Below are 20346 nucleotides of genomic sequence, written 5' to 3' on the forward strand. Positions count from 1 at the left end.
CACAAGTCAGATCTTCTATAATCTAACACAACTCACCCGCATCATCTGCATAGAATCTCTTGATCGAGGGATCAAATTCCCTTGACCAGAAATAGCTCCAGAAGTTACTGTGCCAGTAGTTGACAATCCAACGCCATTACAAGGAAGTATATTGTTTATTCCTGAAGAACCCAAACTCATAATTCCAGGTGGTCCAATTGCCGGATATCCAGGCCTGGGCAATGGCATGCCTCTATTAAGCACAGGCATCAATCCTGCAGCATTCCCTCCTGGCAGCATCCGAACCCCCCGATCATTTGAGTTAGGTAAGCCCATTGGAAGACTTGCTGACATGGAAACACCAGGAGTCTGCAAGTTTCTTGCGGCGATCAGTTGATTATACTGTTGCATCCGTTGTTGTTGCTCATCCATTTTAACAGAAATAGGCCTTCCTGATGAAAATCGCTGCATATCCCTATCATGTAACAATGTATATTCAGAATATGGACACAAACAGATAGAAGACATAAACGTTCATCTAACCAAACATCATTATGAATCACCTTGAAGCTCCTGCTACATTTAATCCAGACGATGAAGCCACCAAATTACCACCCAGTGGCAGGCTACTGGGGCCTTGCAATGAAGGAATGCCAACAGATCCAGGCTGTAAAGGTGAAACTGTTCCTAAAGAATTAAGCATGCCACTATTATGTGCTCCCTGGGTTGGAAAGGCTTGTGGTGATATTTCTGTACTTGAAGGTTTATCACATAGATCTAAAGGCCTTGATACAAGAAAAAGTTTGATCGTATTAGAAAAAACAGACAAAGAAATAATTTCCTTTAAATTATGTGCATAACCATAGAAAAAATGATAATAATCAATTATTTTGACAGCATTTCACATGTCTAGAATCTGTACAAAGCACCATCCACTCACGTAAACGTCCCAGCTATATTTTGAATTGCCATGTGATGTGAAGGATGTATTGGAGCACGTTGCTTCAGTTCTTGATTATCATTCTGCCAAAAGAAGAAGAAAAAGCCAAAATCAAGCACACTAAGCAAGCAGAAATGCACATTAAAATTACTCATGCTCCATATTATTATAAGAAAGGAACTTACAGGCAAGAACATATCAAAGGGGATCAAGAACAGACATGCCCACATGATTATATCTTGATCATCTATGAAATACAAAAAAGTAAAAATTGGAGAGGAGTAAACCACACTAACAATTTTAACTTAAGGCTGCAATGTCATGGTCAAGACAGCTTCAGAAAAATAAAGCAAAACATAGTTCTGACTTCTGAGAATCAGCAAATCTAAAAGAATTATGCCAAGTTCGCCAACTCTAGCTGACACAACTTTAGAGAATCAGCACTGAATAAATAAGAGCTATGAAAATGCCCCTTCCCTTCTTTATTCTAGCATCTAAATTCTTGTTTCCAAGCATTCACAAGTTTAAACAATATTATACCGGAGGTAGGACTCATTTCTAGCAATGATGGGTGATTTTGTTCAATTCTTGGATATTTTGATTATATTTTTGACTAATTTCATTTTTCAAGTCTTGCTGAGCTCATACTAAATTTCTTGACCTAGTTCAATCCCACAGCAGTTCTGAAGAAGCAAATCTCAATGCCAAACCACATATAATTTTGGATCTCAAACTTTCACAGAAATCTTGGTCAGAAATATTCACTACGAAGACTGCCTATCACATTCATTTATATGGAAAGTTTAAAGTTAAACAGTTAATTTCACCATGATATCAAAAGCATCTTTTACATGGTATGGAACCCTATTAATGGAGGTGAAAATGTAAATATTTAGGAATTAGCTCTAGTAACAAGCTTTTTTGGTCTCTAGGATCTCCATTCCCATATATAAGCTTATTTGGTTTTCACATATGAGAAACCCATATAGCAAGTATGCCTTTCTGCTTGCTTGCACCAACCTAATAAAGGACTAACATAAATGGCAAACAGAATATTTAATCCTTGCAGTTCACCACCCACATGAACATGAAAAATGATCCTACAATCAGCTACACAACCTCTACTTAAATGCAAAACAAAGAACAAAATTAGGTAGGCATAACAGAAGGGTAACTTACACTGCTCAGCCCCATTGTCATAAAAGCACAATCATAACAGGATCAGATTAAATAATCTCACTGTTGATCACTTGTTAGAAAGTTATTAGATTTTGTTTATAATTTAAGATACACTATAAGGTCAAACTGTCAGAGCTTGAGAGGTTGCACAGTATAGATTCTTTCTGCTACATTGCTAGGGCTCAGCAAGTCAGAAGCCTCAACTTGAAGACTAGGTCAAGTCTGACAGCTGAGACTTGTGAGTTTCAGCAGACTCACAAGTTTTAGCAGTCAGTCTTGGTTGGAAAAAGATTTAAAAAAACAAAAAAATCAATTTGAAAAATTCATTTTAAAAGAATATTAAAACATTTATGATTTATTCATATATTATATCTTTATATTAATTGCGAAGTTTTTGCTCTGTCTTTCCACTGAGTCCAAGTACGAGTCACAAAACAGCTTTCCAAGTTTTCAGCAAGTCCAAGTCTTAACACTATGATTTATACACTACAGTTATTTTGTTATTGTAAGCAAGACAATGACTATATACACTGACTCGAGAATTTGAGAGAAAAAATTATGTTTACAAATACTACTTTCTTAAAATATGATATCACTTTAGTTATATTGTCTTCATTAACATGATGGATTTCCTTTCTGCCAAAAGCCCAAGTTTCAATGGCAATAAATGAACTGAAACATAATTTTACAGTCATCCAAATACAAATAAGAATTGAAGATATAAAAGAATAAAAATAAAAGATTGGAAACAGGTTTAAATTCAGTATATACTTGGCAAGAATTTCAACATTTTTATACAATTAAGACGGCTAACTTAACCGTCTAACCAATTACTAGGTGAATTCAACTATTTATCCATTCTGTGCATCAAGTTTGATGCTTTTGAAAAACTGAAAAGTGTTCTACATTAGTTGACTAAACGGTCTAACCATTTATTACCACGTAAATTTTAACAGTGCATCCATTCCATTCATCAAGTACAATGTTTCCAAAAACCCAAAGGGCATTCTACTGTGGTCAACACTGGAATGCAATCACACAAGCCTCTAAATTGTTTCAGATGAATTATAATCTTAACAGTAATTCGATGTATGGAAACTCTGCACCTGAATTCCCATTTGCAAAATCTGAGCTGAAATCTAGAATCTCTGTAATAACTACAATAAAACCAAAACTGAAACTAAAATGTGAGTTAGAAACTGGACAAAACTATCTCAAACAACCACAGAAACTTGAAACTAAAATTCTGTATGAAATCTATATATAATTGAAATCTTAACCTACTGGAACTAAGAAAACCTTAAACTTCTTAATAACTGAAGCTGAAATTTATAAATCCTTCAAGGCTATAGAGTTTTGATGTTGCTGAAAATTGTCTCAGACATCTCATAAGTTGAGGACTTTTATGAGAGGTATTTGACACCAGCTCGGGCTTAAATATTCAAGTCAATGCTGCACTTGGCCCAAAACACCATTCACTGCAAACTGGTGCAGAAATTCCATCCAAAGAATAATCACACGATGACATCTCTTAAGCCTTGGAGTGGCGTCCCAAGGGAGGGCTACTGCTCCTATTTGTATAGCACAGGTAGCCCCATGAAACATATAAATTACTGTAACCGCAGATTTTAGAATCTTCTCTAAATTGGAGGGTTATTTTTAGAAGGAAGCTTTCTGCTGCAGCCAGCAACTGGGCTAATAAGTTTGCAGAAGGATTTTTTTTGTTAAGGCCTTCAGACAAATAACCATATTAGTGTAGTTTAATTTTACACATAATTACCAGGAAACTCCATTATAGGAACATGAACCATGCCCTGTTATACCCATGATTTCTGGTGATCGTTGTCTACTCATATACCCAAATCTCTATGTTACCGGTTGGCTGCTGTAACTTAGCGGATCCAGATCCTGGTCCGCTACAGGCAGGGGTGTGACCAGGGTGGGAGAACCCATGAAGAACCCAGATTTGTTTTTTTGCAGAACCCACAGTGAATCTGGCAGAAAGTGACAATTTTTTAATTCCTTTTGGCTCTTTTCAATTGTTCAAGACATTTGACTCTGATTTGAATGCATCCTGATGATGCGTTTCCCTACTAATCATGCATTGCCCTCCTGATTATATAGATTTATTCATATGGCCGTGGTAAAATAGGCCCACAAGCACGAGAGGTCACAGCAAGGGAGGGTTCAGTTCACATGCAAAATCCCACAAAAGCAGAAGGATTAAGTTAGCATATTCGATTTCATTCTATAGTGAGTACCGATTCAAGCAGTAGGCAGCATACACTATTTTTTACCTTGTGTAATTTTTATTTTTTGGTTGTTGTGATTGAACACTTGTGTAATGTGATCCTTTTCCTTGGTGAGTAGCTGATTTTTTTGTTTGAAAATTTTTCGTTTAAAATAAAATTTATTTTATTTTTTTATGTAATTTATGTACTATGGCAAAATATAAACTTTAATTAGTTATTTATTTATTAAATATAAAATTTATTCATAATTTATTATTATAATATATATTAATTTTATTAATATTGTATAATATTTATATATATTTCTATACATAAAAAATATTAAGAAATATGTCTATTTTTGTTATTAACTTGTTAGGCTGTAAATAAACTAGTATAGATATATCTATCTAAAAAAAGCCGAGGAATACATCTTTTTGTATGGACAAATCCAAAATGAACCCAACCCCCAGATTTTTTGACCAAATCTGCAAACTGAAACTCCAAACCCGAACCCAAACCAGTACCAAGATAGGTAGCTTACTTATTTTATTAGCATCCCCATCCCCATCCTGGCACCCATGCCCCTGCACCTCCTGGTAACTATAATTTATATGATAGTATTTTTTCAGACTAAAATTTATTATCAAAAACCCTGGAAAGCTTAATCTTGCAGAAGGTGTTATTTTCAATGGAACTATGTAACAGCAACATATTCTTAAAATTCCACTGCAACATCTGCTAATAAAATCCAGAATGCACCCTCCGTGGGGCCACTAGGTTAGACCCTAATTACTACAACCATTCCATGCCTCAGGGTCTACTTGATGTCCCTGTTATCCCAGATATCCAAGGGTCTTGGGGACTTAATTGTCCCTCTTATTAGGATAGACCTCTATTTGGTTCAAAAAAAAAAAAATTAAGTAAACTTTAAGGAAAAGAAAATGCTAGAGATCTTTAAAAAGCTAAGAGGGAGCAAATTGTCATTGCAAATTCAGCATATTATATTTAGTTTATAGATTTTAGTTGTTTTTGGTTTATTAAGTTCCTTAATAGCCATCCCCCTACCATCTTGAAATTTGTGAAAAATTTTGCCATCCCCATATCCTTACGTTTTCCCATCCTGGACTTGCAGAAACTTCATTTGTAGATACTTTCACTTTATACACATGTGAGACAATTATTTCTTATACACCAACCAAAGCCTATTACCCTAAATACAATGAATCTAGACATACAATCCAAAAAAGTGCTTTTGTGCACCCATGAGATAAAAAGATGGCTCAGTGAGTCCATTGCCTAAAAAGGCGAAATGGCCTTGGAACCCTGAAAATGGTCTCCCTATTATATAAAAAATAGTAACTTGGGCACACTGACTAATAGATATATTATGCAAAGCAGACAACCAAAAAGGTTCATAACAAGATGTTGAAACACTTTCCATTGTTCATATCTCAATGAACAATTTTCTCAAAAAGATAATATTGAAGTTCCTGCAGTATAACTTACACTGAATAGATTCACCCTGATGCAGTACAACACACAAGGTTTGTGGTATATTATTATTGCACCAACATCTAGCTTCACTTCAAATTTCAAATTGCTATGTTAGGGCATGTGCTAATTATAATAAAAAAATAAATAAAATTAAAATATAGCAGCTACAAAAGAAGACATAAATAGAAAAGGAATAAGTGCATGAAGCTTGTAGATATATATGTATTCTGCCTTACAAATATAATAATGATATACATTATTGTTTAAAGTTGTCTGTCCAGGTTGAAGATTACTCTTCACAAGAAATGTTTAATCAATAATCTTTAACACCAAATAGAAATTAAATGGAGGCAATCAGAATTTCAAAATGCTACAATCAATAAAACTTCACTCTTCCCAGGCATGCCTATAAAACTATACCCTTCTCAGGCAAGGCTATAAAACAATGTGCTTCACAGGCCAAGGCTACATCAAGTCACCATGGAAACAAATGTCTACCAAAAACTGACACTAATTATAATTCTCAATCACTAGGAACAACTGACCTGAATCTTCCGGACATGCTGTTGTTGCCCAATCTGCACAATTTTCTCAAAATGTGTCTTGAGTGCTTCTTCTTCCATTGGGCCTTGCAGGCGTTGGAGCAATATTCTAGCACTGCCCTGCATAGCCAAATTTTAAATATGAATTCTTTGAAGCATATATTAGGGAAATATATATAGAACTCAAATTTTCCATATCAAAAATGTTTCTTTGCTGGATTTGTTTTTTCTTATGTTCAAATGCTTGGCCTACAAATAGCTATACTAATACAAGTTACACTAATATCTTCAAAAATATTATAGCCTACAAGTCATTAGATTAATACATGTTCAAATAAAACCTAGAAACATATTATCATCTTAATTCATAAGATGCATCCATAGCAGTAAAGGTCACTTAGGATCATGCCTTTGGAATTCCAGGTAAAGTGGAAGGGTAAGGCTGAGAAGAGCCAGAATCCTCTGGACTGTCACCACCATCTCCACTGGTCCTCTCCATGAGACTTTTATGGCGTTCTTTACAATCTTTTGGTTTTCGAAAAATGCACTGTTGAGATCAAATTTTATGGGCAACATCCAACCAAGAACAAATCAATTTCTTGATTCCAGAAAAGTTTGTAAAACTACACACCTATAAATCAACACTGCTGCTCTTCAAGTTCACGACTCATTTTTATTTATTCCTATGTAAGCATGATAGATCAAACAAGCAAGAAATAGTCAATCCCAAGACTAGGAAATCACAAGAGCTTGATATCATAAAGCAGAGAGAAGTTGTCACCTTTATTTGCAAGCTGGAATTTATAATATCACTCACAAGTTCCCAATTAGGACCAACATCATGGACCAAAACAACAAGTGCCTGAAAGAAAACACATTGGCAGGTAAGATCAACTACAAGTACAGCATAGATGTTAACCATACATATTCAAACATCAGAAATTTCTTTAACATCAAGTAGCCAAAAATAACATCACCTGATCTTCAAATGTCGACCACGCAATGCCTTGTCCTGTCTGATTGGCAGCAGCCTGCACAGTTCATAGAAATGTACAGAAACATCCAAATATAATCATATCCCTTGCTCATTAGGTGACCAGCAGTCCAGATTAATATTTCTTAGAAGCTTTGAAAAATTTACAAACCAGAACATCAAAGCATATGTAAGTATTTTAACCATTGACATGGGCATGCAATGTTTCTCTTTGGCCTACATGCCAGATGAAATTCATTGATTTTCTCAAAAGTGATCAACAATTACTTTAAATTTTAAAATAATAAAACATCTATAAATCGTATATGATAAAAGCTTGCACACTGCTTACCTTTGGCGTTTTATTTTTCCTGCCTTTGTCCCGATTAGTTGAGATTTTAATGGGCTTACTAGAATTGGACATATTGCTCATTTGAGATGCACCCGGAGATGGTGCTGATATAGTTGCAGGTGCCTGTGGAGACATATCTGAGAGTTGCTTTGAAAGTTTCAGTTTCTTTATACCTGCTTGACCAGCAATTCCTTGTGAATTTGTCATTTGATGATCCAAGGAAGACCCTGATCAAAAACATGTGAACTTAATGATTTAATTATTTCTTAGTATCATCATTTTCTATGGTATGAAAACAAATAACCTACAAAATAAGAAGAGAAGAGAGAAGTTACCTAAAACAGTGCTTGGAAGAAATACTTGAGTTTCAAGTTTCCGTTTTGTTTGTTCTCTCTGCACATGGAATAAATATTTTCACATTGGAGATTCCAATTTCGAATAGGATTTTGAATATGATCATATAACCATAGCCATTAGAGAAGATCATTGAATTTTGAATTTCTCCATATGTACAAAAAATCCATGTTCAAAACACTTTCCAGTACACCAAAGACATTTCAAAAACATCTTGTTACTGACAAATTAGAAATTCTATAGATGGGTTATCTTGCTTTGTACAAATCCTAGAAGTGAGAATTCTCTTTCACACCTTATTTAATATGATCTCAGGTAAATAATGACAGTACATACTAAAAAGAATTTTGTAAGTCCTTAGGACACACAAGAGGCATGCTCAAAAAGACCAATTTTGACATTCTGCAACACTAAAACATGTGACACATGGAAGGGGTCAAGATCTTTATAGTACAATCTCCTCTTCTCCCTTATTCCCAATTTCTGTTACTAAAAGTTATCTAAAAAAGTTGCAAACATAAGAACCACATATACATGGCAGTTAAAATTTTAATGAGACATTATTCTACAAAAAAGGTTTTGTATGCTAACATTAAATACAGCACAAATGCAAAACATATGTTCATATGCGTGAACTACAAACATTAGGCACAAGACATTTCCCCTTGTTAGGAAGAAACTCTTCATATTTCCACATAAAAGTGATATGAGAGGATCTACTTAGTTTAGTGAGGCAAGCTTCATCCTCAGCTGACTAAGTAGGTTCTAATTTCCCTGTTTTGGGTGGTCTACATATTGAGGGTAGAAATCCAGAATGGTATCCGGCATAGTTTTAAAACTCGTGGACTCGACACGGACTCGTGAGTCTATTGGCAGGCCGAGTCGACTCACCAAGGACTTGCGAGCCGATTCCTTGTGAATCCTTCCCAAGGACTTGCGAGCCGAGTCCTGGAGAATCCTTCCCAAGGACTCACGAGTCTTTAACCTGCACACGCGCGAGTCTTTTACTCGGACTCGCAAGTCTTTCGCTTGGACTCGCACGACCCAAAAAGCACGCCCAGCAAGCTAATAAAGTAGTGTTGTTTTTTACTTTTTTCAGTCATCTACCATTGTTTCTTGGTGAAAACAGGTTTGTAGGGTTTCAAGTCAGTCTCATTCTCTTCATAAGAATATATACATGAAATATAACATTTAAGTATAAGAAAGGATTATACTTTAAGTTATATTTCATGTATATATTGGCAGGATGTTTGAGAGTGGTTTCAGATCTCTAGGAGTTATAATGCAAATTCTATGTTTTAGAAGATCTTTCAAATTTTCAGACAAGTCAAATTTCAGTAATCAGTAGGCTCCTATTAGCATTCTCTCGCTCTCTCTATCTCACTCACTTATCTGCCCTGAATTTTAGACCTATCTATCTCCCTATCACTCTTCCTCTATCCCCTCTCTCTACCACTCTCTATCTCAATCTCTCCTCTCTCCCCCAAGATCTAGACCTATCACCATATGTAATTTTGTAAACATTTATAAACTTATGCTGCTATTATACATTTTAAAGTTTGAAACTATGAGTATGAATGATGAAATTGCAAATATTGAGTGTTTGGAGATCATATGACATGTGTAATGTTTCAATTATGGCTCTTATGTTCTCTAAATGCATTAATTTATTTATGTTTTTTTTGTAAAACTACGGTTGTTTTTTTTTGCCTTGTCCTTTCGTGAGTCTTTCACAAGTCCGAGTCCAAGTCCAATTTTTTGGTTTGCCGAGTCTGCGGCGAGTCCAAGTATTAAAACTTTGGTATCCAGGGCCCAGACAAATTGCACCTCCTCTTCTAGCTGTGGTGACTCTTACTTTCATGCTGCCAAGATTGACTACATCATTTAAAGGTTATTTCAGCTGCAATGATTACACAAAGCATTGATCAAATTTTCAAAGGATAGCATGTGGACCGTACCTAAAAGGATCTAGTTAAGTTTTGGTTTATTCTAGAACCTTTATAATTGTATATTGTATGTGTAGCCAAACTATGTATCCCAGCTAAATGATGAGTACTTTGAGATAACGTGTTGATCTATGTTCCACGGCATTTTGGTAACCGGTGTGGGGGCACAGCAGGGGACATGTTTAATGGGACATCTCCTAGAGGGCCATTTTTAGGGGATGGCAGGGGACAGATGTATATATATCTATATATATCCAAAAGTCTCAAAACATAAAAATATAATAGTCTATGAAACGCAGCCTCATTTGGGCTATCAATATCCTCTACATCATGCCAATCTCTTCAACAACAAGCAACCTCTCACAGAGAAGAGCAAACACTGAGAAGAAGAAAGAGAAATATGGTGGTTGGGTTAATATTTTGTTTTGTTTTGGTTTTAAGTATTTGTGGCATTTTAGGGTTCAATTTGTGTCTTTAATGCCTTTGTGGGCCCTCCAAATCACTAAAGGAGCAAAAAAACTGGTTTTTAATTACTTCTCATGCCTGGAAGTGTTCTCAGGCGCAGAGGACGGCTCGCTGTTTCCCAGACGGCGAGAGACATTTCCGACATCCCCTAGCCATCCCGGGGACGGTGAGACGTCCCCTAATGCCCAGGGATGTTTCTTAACATTTCCTGGTAATTCTCAAGCATCAGGGATGGCAAGGGGACGTCCCCCCGTCCCCAAAATGGCTAGGAACGGGGACAGGGACAGGGGACAGTGGACGTGTCCCCGTGTTTCCTTGTGTGTTGTCTATTAGTTAATGTAGCTGCTAGGTACTCTATACAAAACCAACAGCTTGATCTTGCTCCTTTCACTTAACTGGAGGAGAAGGATTGAAGCAGGCAATTAAAAAATTCAGACTTAGGCACTAAGACACATCAGAAACTTCAAAAGATTGATTTGAAACCAAGCGAGACATGCAATGCTGTCATAAGTGAGATAGATGAAACAGACAAATTTATCCCATAGCTTATTGGACAGAAATATATACACAAGGCACAGACATTAATCCCATATTGACTCAATTTGTTGATTGCTGTCTCAATTTTCAGTCACCAATTGAACATTACAAATCACCGATTTGCAAGCCATTTGCATGCATTCAACTGTGTGCCACAGAAGCCTATGAGAGAAGACACAAAATCTTATCATCTGCAGAAACAAACGATTATTTTAATGACAACAGCAAAAAAATATTAAGAGCATAAATATTGGTATTACTAGTAAAGAATATGACAGCAGAATCAATGGTGACTAAGTTGATCAAGCAGAATTGAAACACATATTAGAGCTTAAAATGCTACTGTTAGCTTAAATCACACATTAACACCTTAGGTTATATTCAACTTGCTTAGATGGATATTATAGATATTAGATATTTAATTTGTAGATATTACCCTAGAGTCCCTTTTATGAAGGAAATGTCCCACACATTGGAGAGACTTCATGTGAACATTCCCAAAACCTGTCTCCATCCTGCCATCCCCATGGCATCCCCCATCCCCAAAACTTGGTAAAACCCAAACACATCTTATGGGAAAAATATTGACTACCAAGATTGCAAAACTGAGGTAAGCTTATCTAACCCAAACTCTAAATAAATGTAGGTTTGTTCTATTTCCCTACATTTAAATATCTTAATAATAATAGCATCTTGTTTGTCTTAGGATTCACACAATTATAAGTGAATTTCCTTGGTCAACAATTTATTTTTATTTGAAACTTAAGAACATACCATGCATTTGAACTACATCAGAGGCAAAATATGGCAGATAAAGTATGTTCAAAATTTTGTTAACTCTGTAACATATCATTGCCACAAAATTTTATCATTTTCAATATCTGGCATACTTCAATATTGCAATAGAATTTATTATTCTTCTATTACAATGTTTCTTTATAGACATTCACTCTCATAATGCCAGAAGAAATAACTCCCCAAAATAACAGCAAATGATTTGATTCCAAAGTGCTTAATCTTGACCTTGAAGTTACAGTGATTTTTCATCAGTAAAAAAAGTAATTTAACACAATATTCATAAGCATAGGACTGCAATGAAAGATAATAATACCTGATCAAGCTGAGAAGTAACATCTTGTTGCCACTTAGGTTCATATTCCAGGCCCTGCACTCACAACAACAAAAAGAATAGATATTTAACAAGTAAATCAAAACAAAACAAGGTAGCAATCAAAGTTAATTTCATGGAAGCAACAGAGCAGTGTACCATACATTTCCAGGTAAACCTAAAGTCCCTGCAGTATCCATGGCAGTTGAAGAGGGTCCCATACCAAAAAGCTTTGACTTTTTCTTTTTTTTAGTTTTGAGAGAAATATCTACACCATCAGAATGCAAAGACTTCCCACAAGTGTCAATATCCATACTTTTCCTAGATTGAGAACCTTCAATTAATGTGTTGTACTCCTCTTGCAGAGAGCTTGTATCTCCACTAGAAACATCTGTCTTGTTTGCATGACCAGATGCTCCAGTTGTTCCTCCACTAAGAGATCCTGCAGCACGTTGTCTTGCAGCTATCGTTGAACTACGAATGCGCTTAGTTGGAATAGGAGCACCAGCATTCAAATTGGCAGAGGATGCTGTTCGCTTTCCATTCATTGTTGTTAAAGGGATACCTGTAATTGTTTCTGCCATGTTCCCTAGTGAAAATCCATGGGATTCTCCTGAAGGAATTCTACCATGTGTCTTTGGCATCTTTATCAAGTTTTTTCTCCTCTTACGAGCTTTGGTAGCTTTGCTACCCTCAAAAGCACCTGGTAAATATTGTGTTCTCAATTCGTCATCTTCACAAAAGGCTCGCTCTCGAGGAGAAAAACCTGAACAAGAACCAATGTCTTCAGCATACTCAGATAGTAAATATTTATAGATCACTAATAAACCAGCGCTGGCTTCATTACCTGGTTGAGTATCTGCATCAGTCCAGGCTTCCATGCTCTCCTTCTGCAGCATCCCATTATTGTTATATTCAATAAGAACTATTATTTGGGAGAAACTTTTCACTATTAAGAACAATAGGGAAGAAATGAAATAGTGGCTGAGAGACAAATGATAATAAATATTACAGAAAATGCATTTTTAAGACTGAGAAGGAGATTCCAATTCTTACAACCTCAAGGGATGCCCAATATGATTCCACAGAATTGCGATATAGTTCCATTGCCCCACAAGGAATTGTGTAGAATAGACTTTCCTGCAAATGATTAGATTGCCATAACTGTAACTTAGATGAATGGTTTGCCAAGAAACAAACTCTTGCATAAATTACCATGACTGGACAATTTGTCTTTTAGTAAAGTTTTAGAATATTGCATACCTGCAAACAACCTCAAATATTGTGCTCAGTTCCAAGATGATACTATATAACATATCTAATGAATATTATTTTGCAAACATGCATACAAAATAAAGATCCAAGAGCATTACAAACCTCTGGAAATTGGTCTTCCCAAGATGGTTCCAAAATGCCAGCATCCAATAATCGCTCAGGAGTGGATGGAGCCTCAGCTTGAACTGTATTATCACTATCTTTCATATATTTCAGATATCGAATGGCATATTGCTGCAATGGTGATACATCACAGGACTTTTCATCCTCAGGTTCCTTGTTACATTCCTGCATTAATGACTTTATGCCATCAAGCGAAGAAAAAAAGGAAGCTTATAACAATAACAGACTTAGGAGCACTTGATAGAGAAATTGTTGGTTCTTTACAATACCCATAGTGTTATACATTTCATCATATTAATCAACTACATGTGTAAGTGCATGACCCTCAACGTGAGATATAATATTTCATCATATTAGTCAGCTACATGTGTTAGGGCATGACCCTGCAAAACATAACAGCAACTATAGGTAATCTTATAGCAGACTCTAGAAATGAGAAGGAAAATATGCCAAATCAGTCAGAGAATTATGATAAAACCACCCAAGAGTCAACCCCAAGAACAAATGAACCAGCTTTCCTATTTAGGGAGGAATCATCAAAGGGAAGTGAAGAAACAAATATTCCCAGCACAAGGGAACTTGCTGCAGAATATGCAAGACTAGATCCTGAAATAAAAAGGAGTATCCCCTTTTCTGAGTTTTGTGAAGCTGATGCAAGGAGTAACCATAGGAAAAGAAGGGCGCAACCCAACCTAGAAATACAACACAAAGTGGCAAAAATGAGCATCCCCAACTTTGATGGATCCGGGAAGCTCACAGCACATTCATGGATTCAAAAATTGGAAAACATACCTCACTTTTTGTCCTATGACAGAGAAAGATGTCATTACATTTGCCATACTACACCTAGAAGGAATGGCACATAATTGGTCGCATCATGGCCTAGTACTCAAGACCACAAAAGTATTAGGACCTATAATATCTTCAAGAAGAGACTCATTGAGAGATTTGACCAGACTCACCCCCAAAAACATTTTAAAGAGCTAACAAGAATAGAGGAACTCTTGAAGACTACATCACAGAATTCCAAAGGTTAGCTGTTATGGTCCCTGGAATATCTGAAGAACAACTTACTTATTCATAGAGGGCCTTTCGGACTCACTCCATGGGTTGGTAAGTGCATTTGATCCAACCACCCTTCATGAAGCAATCTTAAAAGCTGCTAGACTTAATGCCAAATCAAGGGACAAATATCATACAAAAAATTAACCCTATCCCCGTCTATCTTACAATGAAAGAAAGGAGCTCATGAACAAAGGTATATGTTTCCACTGTAAGGAAAAATGGAAATATGGACATAATTGTTATCGAGAAAAATTTAAAAGACGTCAAGAAGACCCAAGAGAAAAAGGTTTGTGCTTCAAATGAAAGAAAGAATGGAGGCCCAGACACATATGTGAAAGCCAATTATGTAATATAGAGGCAATGTTCGATGATGAAACAAAAGGAAATACAAGTAAGAAAACAAGGCACAATGAAGAAAATCTTAAGAGCATCCAAGCAAAGACCATAAACAAATGGAGCTTTATGGAGGAGCCAATCTAGTAATTATGGCGCCCTTACATCCTCAAGGTCTATGGGGCATATTATGCAAATGTTTGAACTTTGAAGCATTTATGGAGGAGACAATGAAGAAATTTTACGACAAATCAATGAGCATACAAGAGCCAAAGGATTGGGGTTAGGCCCACTTTCTGACTCAAGATGAATTAGGAGCAAAAGGATTGGGATTGGGCCCACTTTCTGGCTCGAAATGGATTAGGAGTAAAAAGGTTTGGGGTTAGGCCCACTTTCTGACTCGAAATGGATTAGGAGTAAAAAGGTTTGGGGTTAGGCCCACTTTCTGACTCGAAATGGATTAGGAGCAGAAAAATTGGGGTTAGGCCCACTTTCTAGCTCAAAGATGAATTAGGAGCTGAAGGATTGGGGTTAGGCCCACATTTTGGCTCGAAATGGATTAGGAGCAGAAGGATTGGGGTTAGACCCACTTTCTAGCTCAAAATGGATTAGGAGCAGAAGGATTGGGGTTAGGCCCACTTTCTGGCTCGAATGGAAAGACGAGTTAGACCCATTGAAGGAATCTAGCATGTGTATTTGTTTGTATACTCCGTGTCTGCATATATTCATGTGTATACTTTGAGTATTTGTGTATGCTTCGTGTCTTTGAATATCCATGTGTATACTTCGTGTTTTTATGTGTATACTCCATGTTTGGCATATCTACTACATGAATATTTATGATTACTGATTTCTATCATCATGAATTCTTTTTTTTGTTGGCCCAGAACATGAGAATAACAAGGGTAAACCAAAAGAGATGAGCTAAATTAGGAAAGGACATTACAATTAAGGTCTTAGATGTGTGTCATGCTTCTAATCCTTATCTCGATATATGATAGGTCATTGTGTTTACATAAAGATCAACGTAGCACTGCGAAAGGGCATATTACGAACTAGACTCCAAGATCATCCCACTATTGCTTGAGGACAAGCAATTTTGGGAAGGGCGGACTGTCATGTCCCCTTGTTGAAATATGATTTAATAATAATAATAATAATAATATGATTAAAATTTAGTTAAGTTTAATGAATGGTCAAAAGGCATGAAATGAAATTGTGACTCCCTCAAACATGAGAAATAAAAGGGAGATAAGAGAGCTTCATTTGGGATGAAAAGGGAGGAAGAGACTCAAATATGTTGAATATTAGTTAGGGAGCAAAAAAGAAAATGTATGTAGACACCACCCTTGAAAAGAGGGTGACTGTCTAAGGAGACACAACTCTTCAGCAACAAGAGAAACATATTTAAGGAGGGATGTGATTGAAGGAAAAGGAGTGGGAAGAGAAATTGGTAATTTGGATCTGAAATAGTAAAAGGCGTCCAATCAGAATTGAACATCTTCAGCAAATAATAAAAGAGGAAATCAATCCAGACTGGGAAAAAGGTCACATCAAGCAACAAGTGCGAATTAAGATCAGACTCATAACAGAGCAGTCCTAGATTTTTGATATCGAACTGATAAAGACTTTGCTGATTATTTCTGTGAAGCAATCGGTCTCTGAGAAGAACATCAACAGATAAAAAGATTGTAGCAGCCGATAAAGGAATACACATTCCAAACTGGCCTAAGATCATCGACTCCAAATAAGTTCAGCAATCAGTTAAAGAAGACAACTTTTAGAGCAGATAAGCAGCGGATACATTATCGAAAATCAGATTCTAATCCGATTCAGATCTGTTACATCCAACATCTAGACAAATTTTAAGTTAAGCACTAATAGGGGATATTACACAATATCTCATTTCCAGACTCATATTACCACTTGCATAACCAGGTCTTCAGCTTTAGCTGAATGAGTAGCATTGTCCCCTACAACCCATGAGGATAGCTCAGTCAACAGTTATCAGCTTCTAAAAATAACTTCAGAACTGCTCTTTCCTGTATCATGTTTATTGTTCCTTACAGGCCTATACCTGTTGCATTTAATTCTTATTATTTCTTCGAGATCAGATTTACAAGTCTCAACTAAACCTGCTTCTACATAAATTGTTATTTTTTCTTCATTCTGATTTCTTTCAAGTCATGGGTCATGTTATTGTGAACCAGATATTTTTGCTGTCCCATCAACCTTCTTTGGGAAATATAATCATTGTCATAAACTCAATTTCAACTTGAAATGAATGCCAGGAAAACAGTTTGGAGTCAATCACAAAAACAATGTAATATAAAAAGTGATTAACACCTAGTACACCAGTTCTTCCAAATTCTATGCATCCTCCTTGGGACGTCAATTTCTTACTTCTGCCTCCATTCCCTTGTCTCACATTTGAATACTTGTTCTGAAGAACCAGAGGCATTTTATATGTTCATTTTGACAGAGAATCATCGATAGTTTCTGGCATGCAGATAAAACTCCTGTACATATAAAAATCCATTGCTGACTTGATCAATAAAATATTCTGGTGCATCCTTGCAACAGCTTCCACAGCTTCATCATAAAAAATGTTTGCAACAATTTTGGAACAATTATCAAAAACTGAAGAGTTCAATTTCTGTTTATCAAATTCAATATTGAATAGAATTCAATTAAGGAAAGTTGAGATGGAGGAGGAAGAATACTGGTGACTGATATAAGAATAACTGGTCAGACAAAAGTTTGGAATTGTATTGAGATGGAGAACAATTTTTCACTCAGTCAATACCTAAAAGCAGAATCGTAAGTGTACCAGATGTTGAGATTCAATTTTGAATCCACCATGGAATGTACAACAACTCGAATGAATCCAGAAGTTCTAATTTAATTAATTTGAAAAAATTTATTGCATGAAAGCATTCCATTTAGAAATTGACATGGCATGGTAAAAGTGCAAATTCTTTTTAATTACCAAAGTTTAAAAAAAGAAAACATGAAAAGCCATAGTAAACAGCAAAAATGAGACAATAATCACTATTAGTTGCAACAAACTGTGCCAAAATAAGCCCAAAAAAATTAAGTAATATATAACTGAAAAATCTGGTCCAAGTTTGAAAAAATGTTGTTTTGAATAATCTTATTTCACTAATGACTAATTACTAATTAGCAGAATGGAGTTTTATTTACTCTCCAATTTTCCTGGTCAATTTGCAATGCAGAAGAGCATAAGAATCACTCCAGTACACAATTACTTGTGATTAACCACAGCTCTTTCCCAAGTAATGCTTCTGTTTTGTTTATGATCATAAATTTCATCCCATGAATTTCAATAAATGCATAAATATTTGTATTTACAAAGCCTGAATCATTGTGATTATTTGTTGGTGGGCCTTTACTCTTATTGTTTTGACTTATACGTTTACACCTCATATATGGTCCCTTTATGTGCTACATAATCTTTAACTTTTTAATAGTACCATCTTAATCACAGGTGTGCATTGGATTTTCATTACAATCTTTATATGTCTCCCAAATAGAACATGATTTGTTGAGGGAAAAATTTTGAAAGCTGATACAAAGATCCATAGTTTAATGCGAGATGTAGGAAATATAAGGTCAAGAAAATTGTCCAAGAGTAGTCAGAGCTATCAAAATTCCCCAATGACTACTTTATATCTTTTTAAATTCACCTTTCAATATTCATCAACTTTAACACCTATACTTTCCTTAATAGAGAATAATGGAAGGACAGAGCAACGAAAAGCCCCTTGCTGGGTGGCAAGCTCAACTTTGATGGAACTCACACAGTTCAACTTCTCCACACTCTCATCAGAGAATGAACCTAATGGATACCTTGATCACTGCCTACCAAGGATTATTTCTATTCAGTATCTTTCAATTGAGCAATGCATAAATCTGAGCCAGGGTATATGACACTAGAATCCAAGCTCACATTCTCAATTGCCTGGCAACTTTCTGATTCCCTATCAAAAGCATTTCTCTGATACCAACATCAAGAAGCCCACGGAGCTTTTCTTTATATCATGACCAATATGGCTATCAGTATATATTTATTGTCTTCCATCTCTAGTATATAGAATTTTCAGAAAGAGTTTTACTTTTATTTAGAGGTACAGTAGAATTTTAGTAAAATATGGAGTTCAAATAACTCACTCTCACTACATTATATCTAATTCATGATACTGGCAGCGACTTGATGTGTTGCAGAAGAACTCCATATATCAAAAGTGAAAATATTGTACATAAAATATCTGATAGGAGATTCAGTAAAAAATCAAGGATTGCAAAATTTTAAAAAATGTTTGCAATTCCAGTCAATTGTATGGCTACAATTTTCTGCATGTTATTCTAGGAATTATGCACTTTTCATATGACAGAACTGATGGCACATATTTCAGGAGGCTGCATGAGAGAATTATTGTGATATGATTGCACCCTACTTAAAGGATTACCAATTCCAGTTTAACCATTAGTCAAGCTCAAAGAAGTTATTGGGCAAAGTAGATGACTTAATTCAGAATTAATAAGGATTTTTTCGTAATCACTCTAATACATTAAAAAATAATGCTAGAACTGTCATTAATAGATTTGCAGCAGCACATGTTAACAGAATCAATATCAGTCCTGTTAATGGGCTTCCTCAGGTTAATCCAATTAGCCAAGATAGGGACAGAGTGGAATGGTGAAAACCAGATCAAGGATGGATAAAAATCAATTTTGACAGTGCATCAAAAGGGAATCCGGGCCCTTCAAGAGCAGGTTATGTGGATTGGAACTGGAAGGGTGACATTATTGCCCTTGGTGCGAGATGAGTCCAGGAGGGAACAAATAACGATGCTGAGGCCAAAGCAGCTCTGTGGGGAGTTCTAGATGGCCAAACAGCTTGAGGTTTCTAAGCTTCACCTTGAAGGGGATTCGCCGATTATAGTGAATGAATTAGTTAAAAGGGAGGCACCATCGTGGAAATTAAATAAATACATAAAAATATTATTAACAGAAATAAATGATTTTAAAAAATTTCAAATCACACACACCTTGTGGGAGGGTAATATACTAATACCGTTGCGGACACCCTGTCCAAGATGGGGATATCATTAAATGTCATACGAGCAGAGGAGATTTGGGAGGATTTTCAAGGGATAGAGATGTCGTACGATGATGAGAGTGTGCCGGCGTTTTGGAAAGAATGATGATTTTTAGTGGCTATGGAGGGCGGTGAGCTATTAAAGGGACATCCTACAATGTTTTCATTTTCCAAAGCAAGGTGAGCTGATAGTGAACAGAGGTACGTAGAGGCTGGTGAACTGGTGCTGCAAGGAGAATATGGAAGCAAATTTCTCTATTTCATCATCTAAACAGCAACTAGCATTTATGGGTAAGATTTCTAAGAAGAGGTTGTGTGGTATTTT

At 35.9% G+C, this 20346-nt stretch overlaps 1 protein-coding gene across 6 annotated transcripts in view; it reads right to left on the minus strand.

The window, feature by feature from the left end:
- LOC131052235 (chromatin modification-related protein EAF1 B) overlaps positions 1-20346 on the minus strand; it is a 37921-nt gene that overhangs the window by 3019 nt on the left and 14556 nt on the right. For 4 of the 6 annotated variants that reach the window (XM_057986853.2, XM_057986855.2, XM_057986852.2 and 1 more), the window contains 14 exons: positions 13481-13666; positions 13160-13243; positions 12951-12993; positions 12268-12869; positions 12107-12160; positions 8029-8086; positions 7694-7920; positions 7346-7399; positions 7150-7230; positions 6778-6915; positions 6372-6488; positions 920-1002; positions 543-764; positions 37-454 (listed from right to left, as the gene is read on the minus strand). In XM_057986853.2, coding sequence (XP_057842836.2) covers positions 37-454; positions 543-764; positions 920-1002; positions 6372-6488; positions 6778-6915; positions 7150-7230; positions 7346-7399; positions 7694-7920; positions 8029-8086; positions 12107-12160; positions 12268-12869; positions 12951-12993; positions 13160-13243; positions 13481-13666 — 2367 coding nt within the window. The remainder of the gene's footprint in view (positions 1-36; positions 455-542; positions 765-919; positions 1003-6371; positions 6489-6777; positions 6916-7149; positions 7231-7345; positions 7400-7693; positions 7921-8028; positions 8087-12106; positions 12161-12267; positions 12870-12950; positions 12994-13159; positions 13244-13480; positions 13667-20346) is intronic. The other 2 variants (XM_057986856.2, XM_057986854.2) reach the window with 1 other exon arrangement.

The sequence above is a fragment of the Cryptomeria japonica genome, chromosome 1, assembly GCF_030272615.1.
Source record: "Cryptomeria japonica chromosome 1, Sugi_1.0, whole genome shotgun sequence".
Lineage (NCBI taxonomy): Eukaryota > Viridiplantae > Streptophyta > Pinopsida > Cupressales > Cupressaceae > Cryptomeria > Cryptomeria japonica.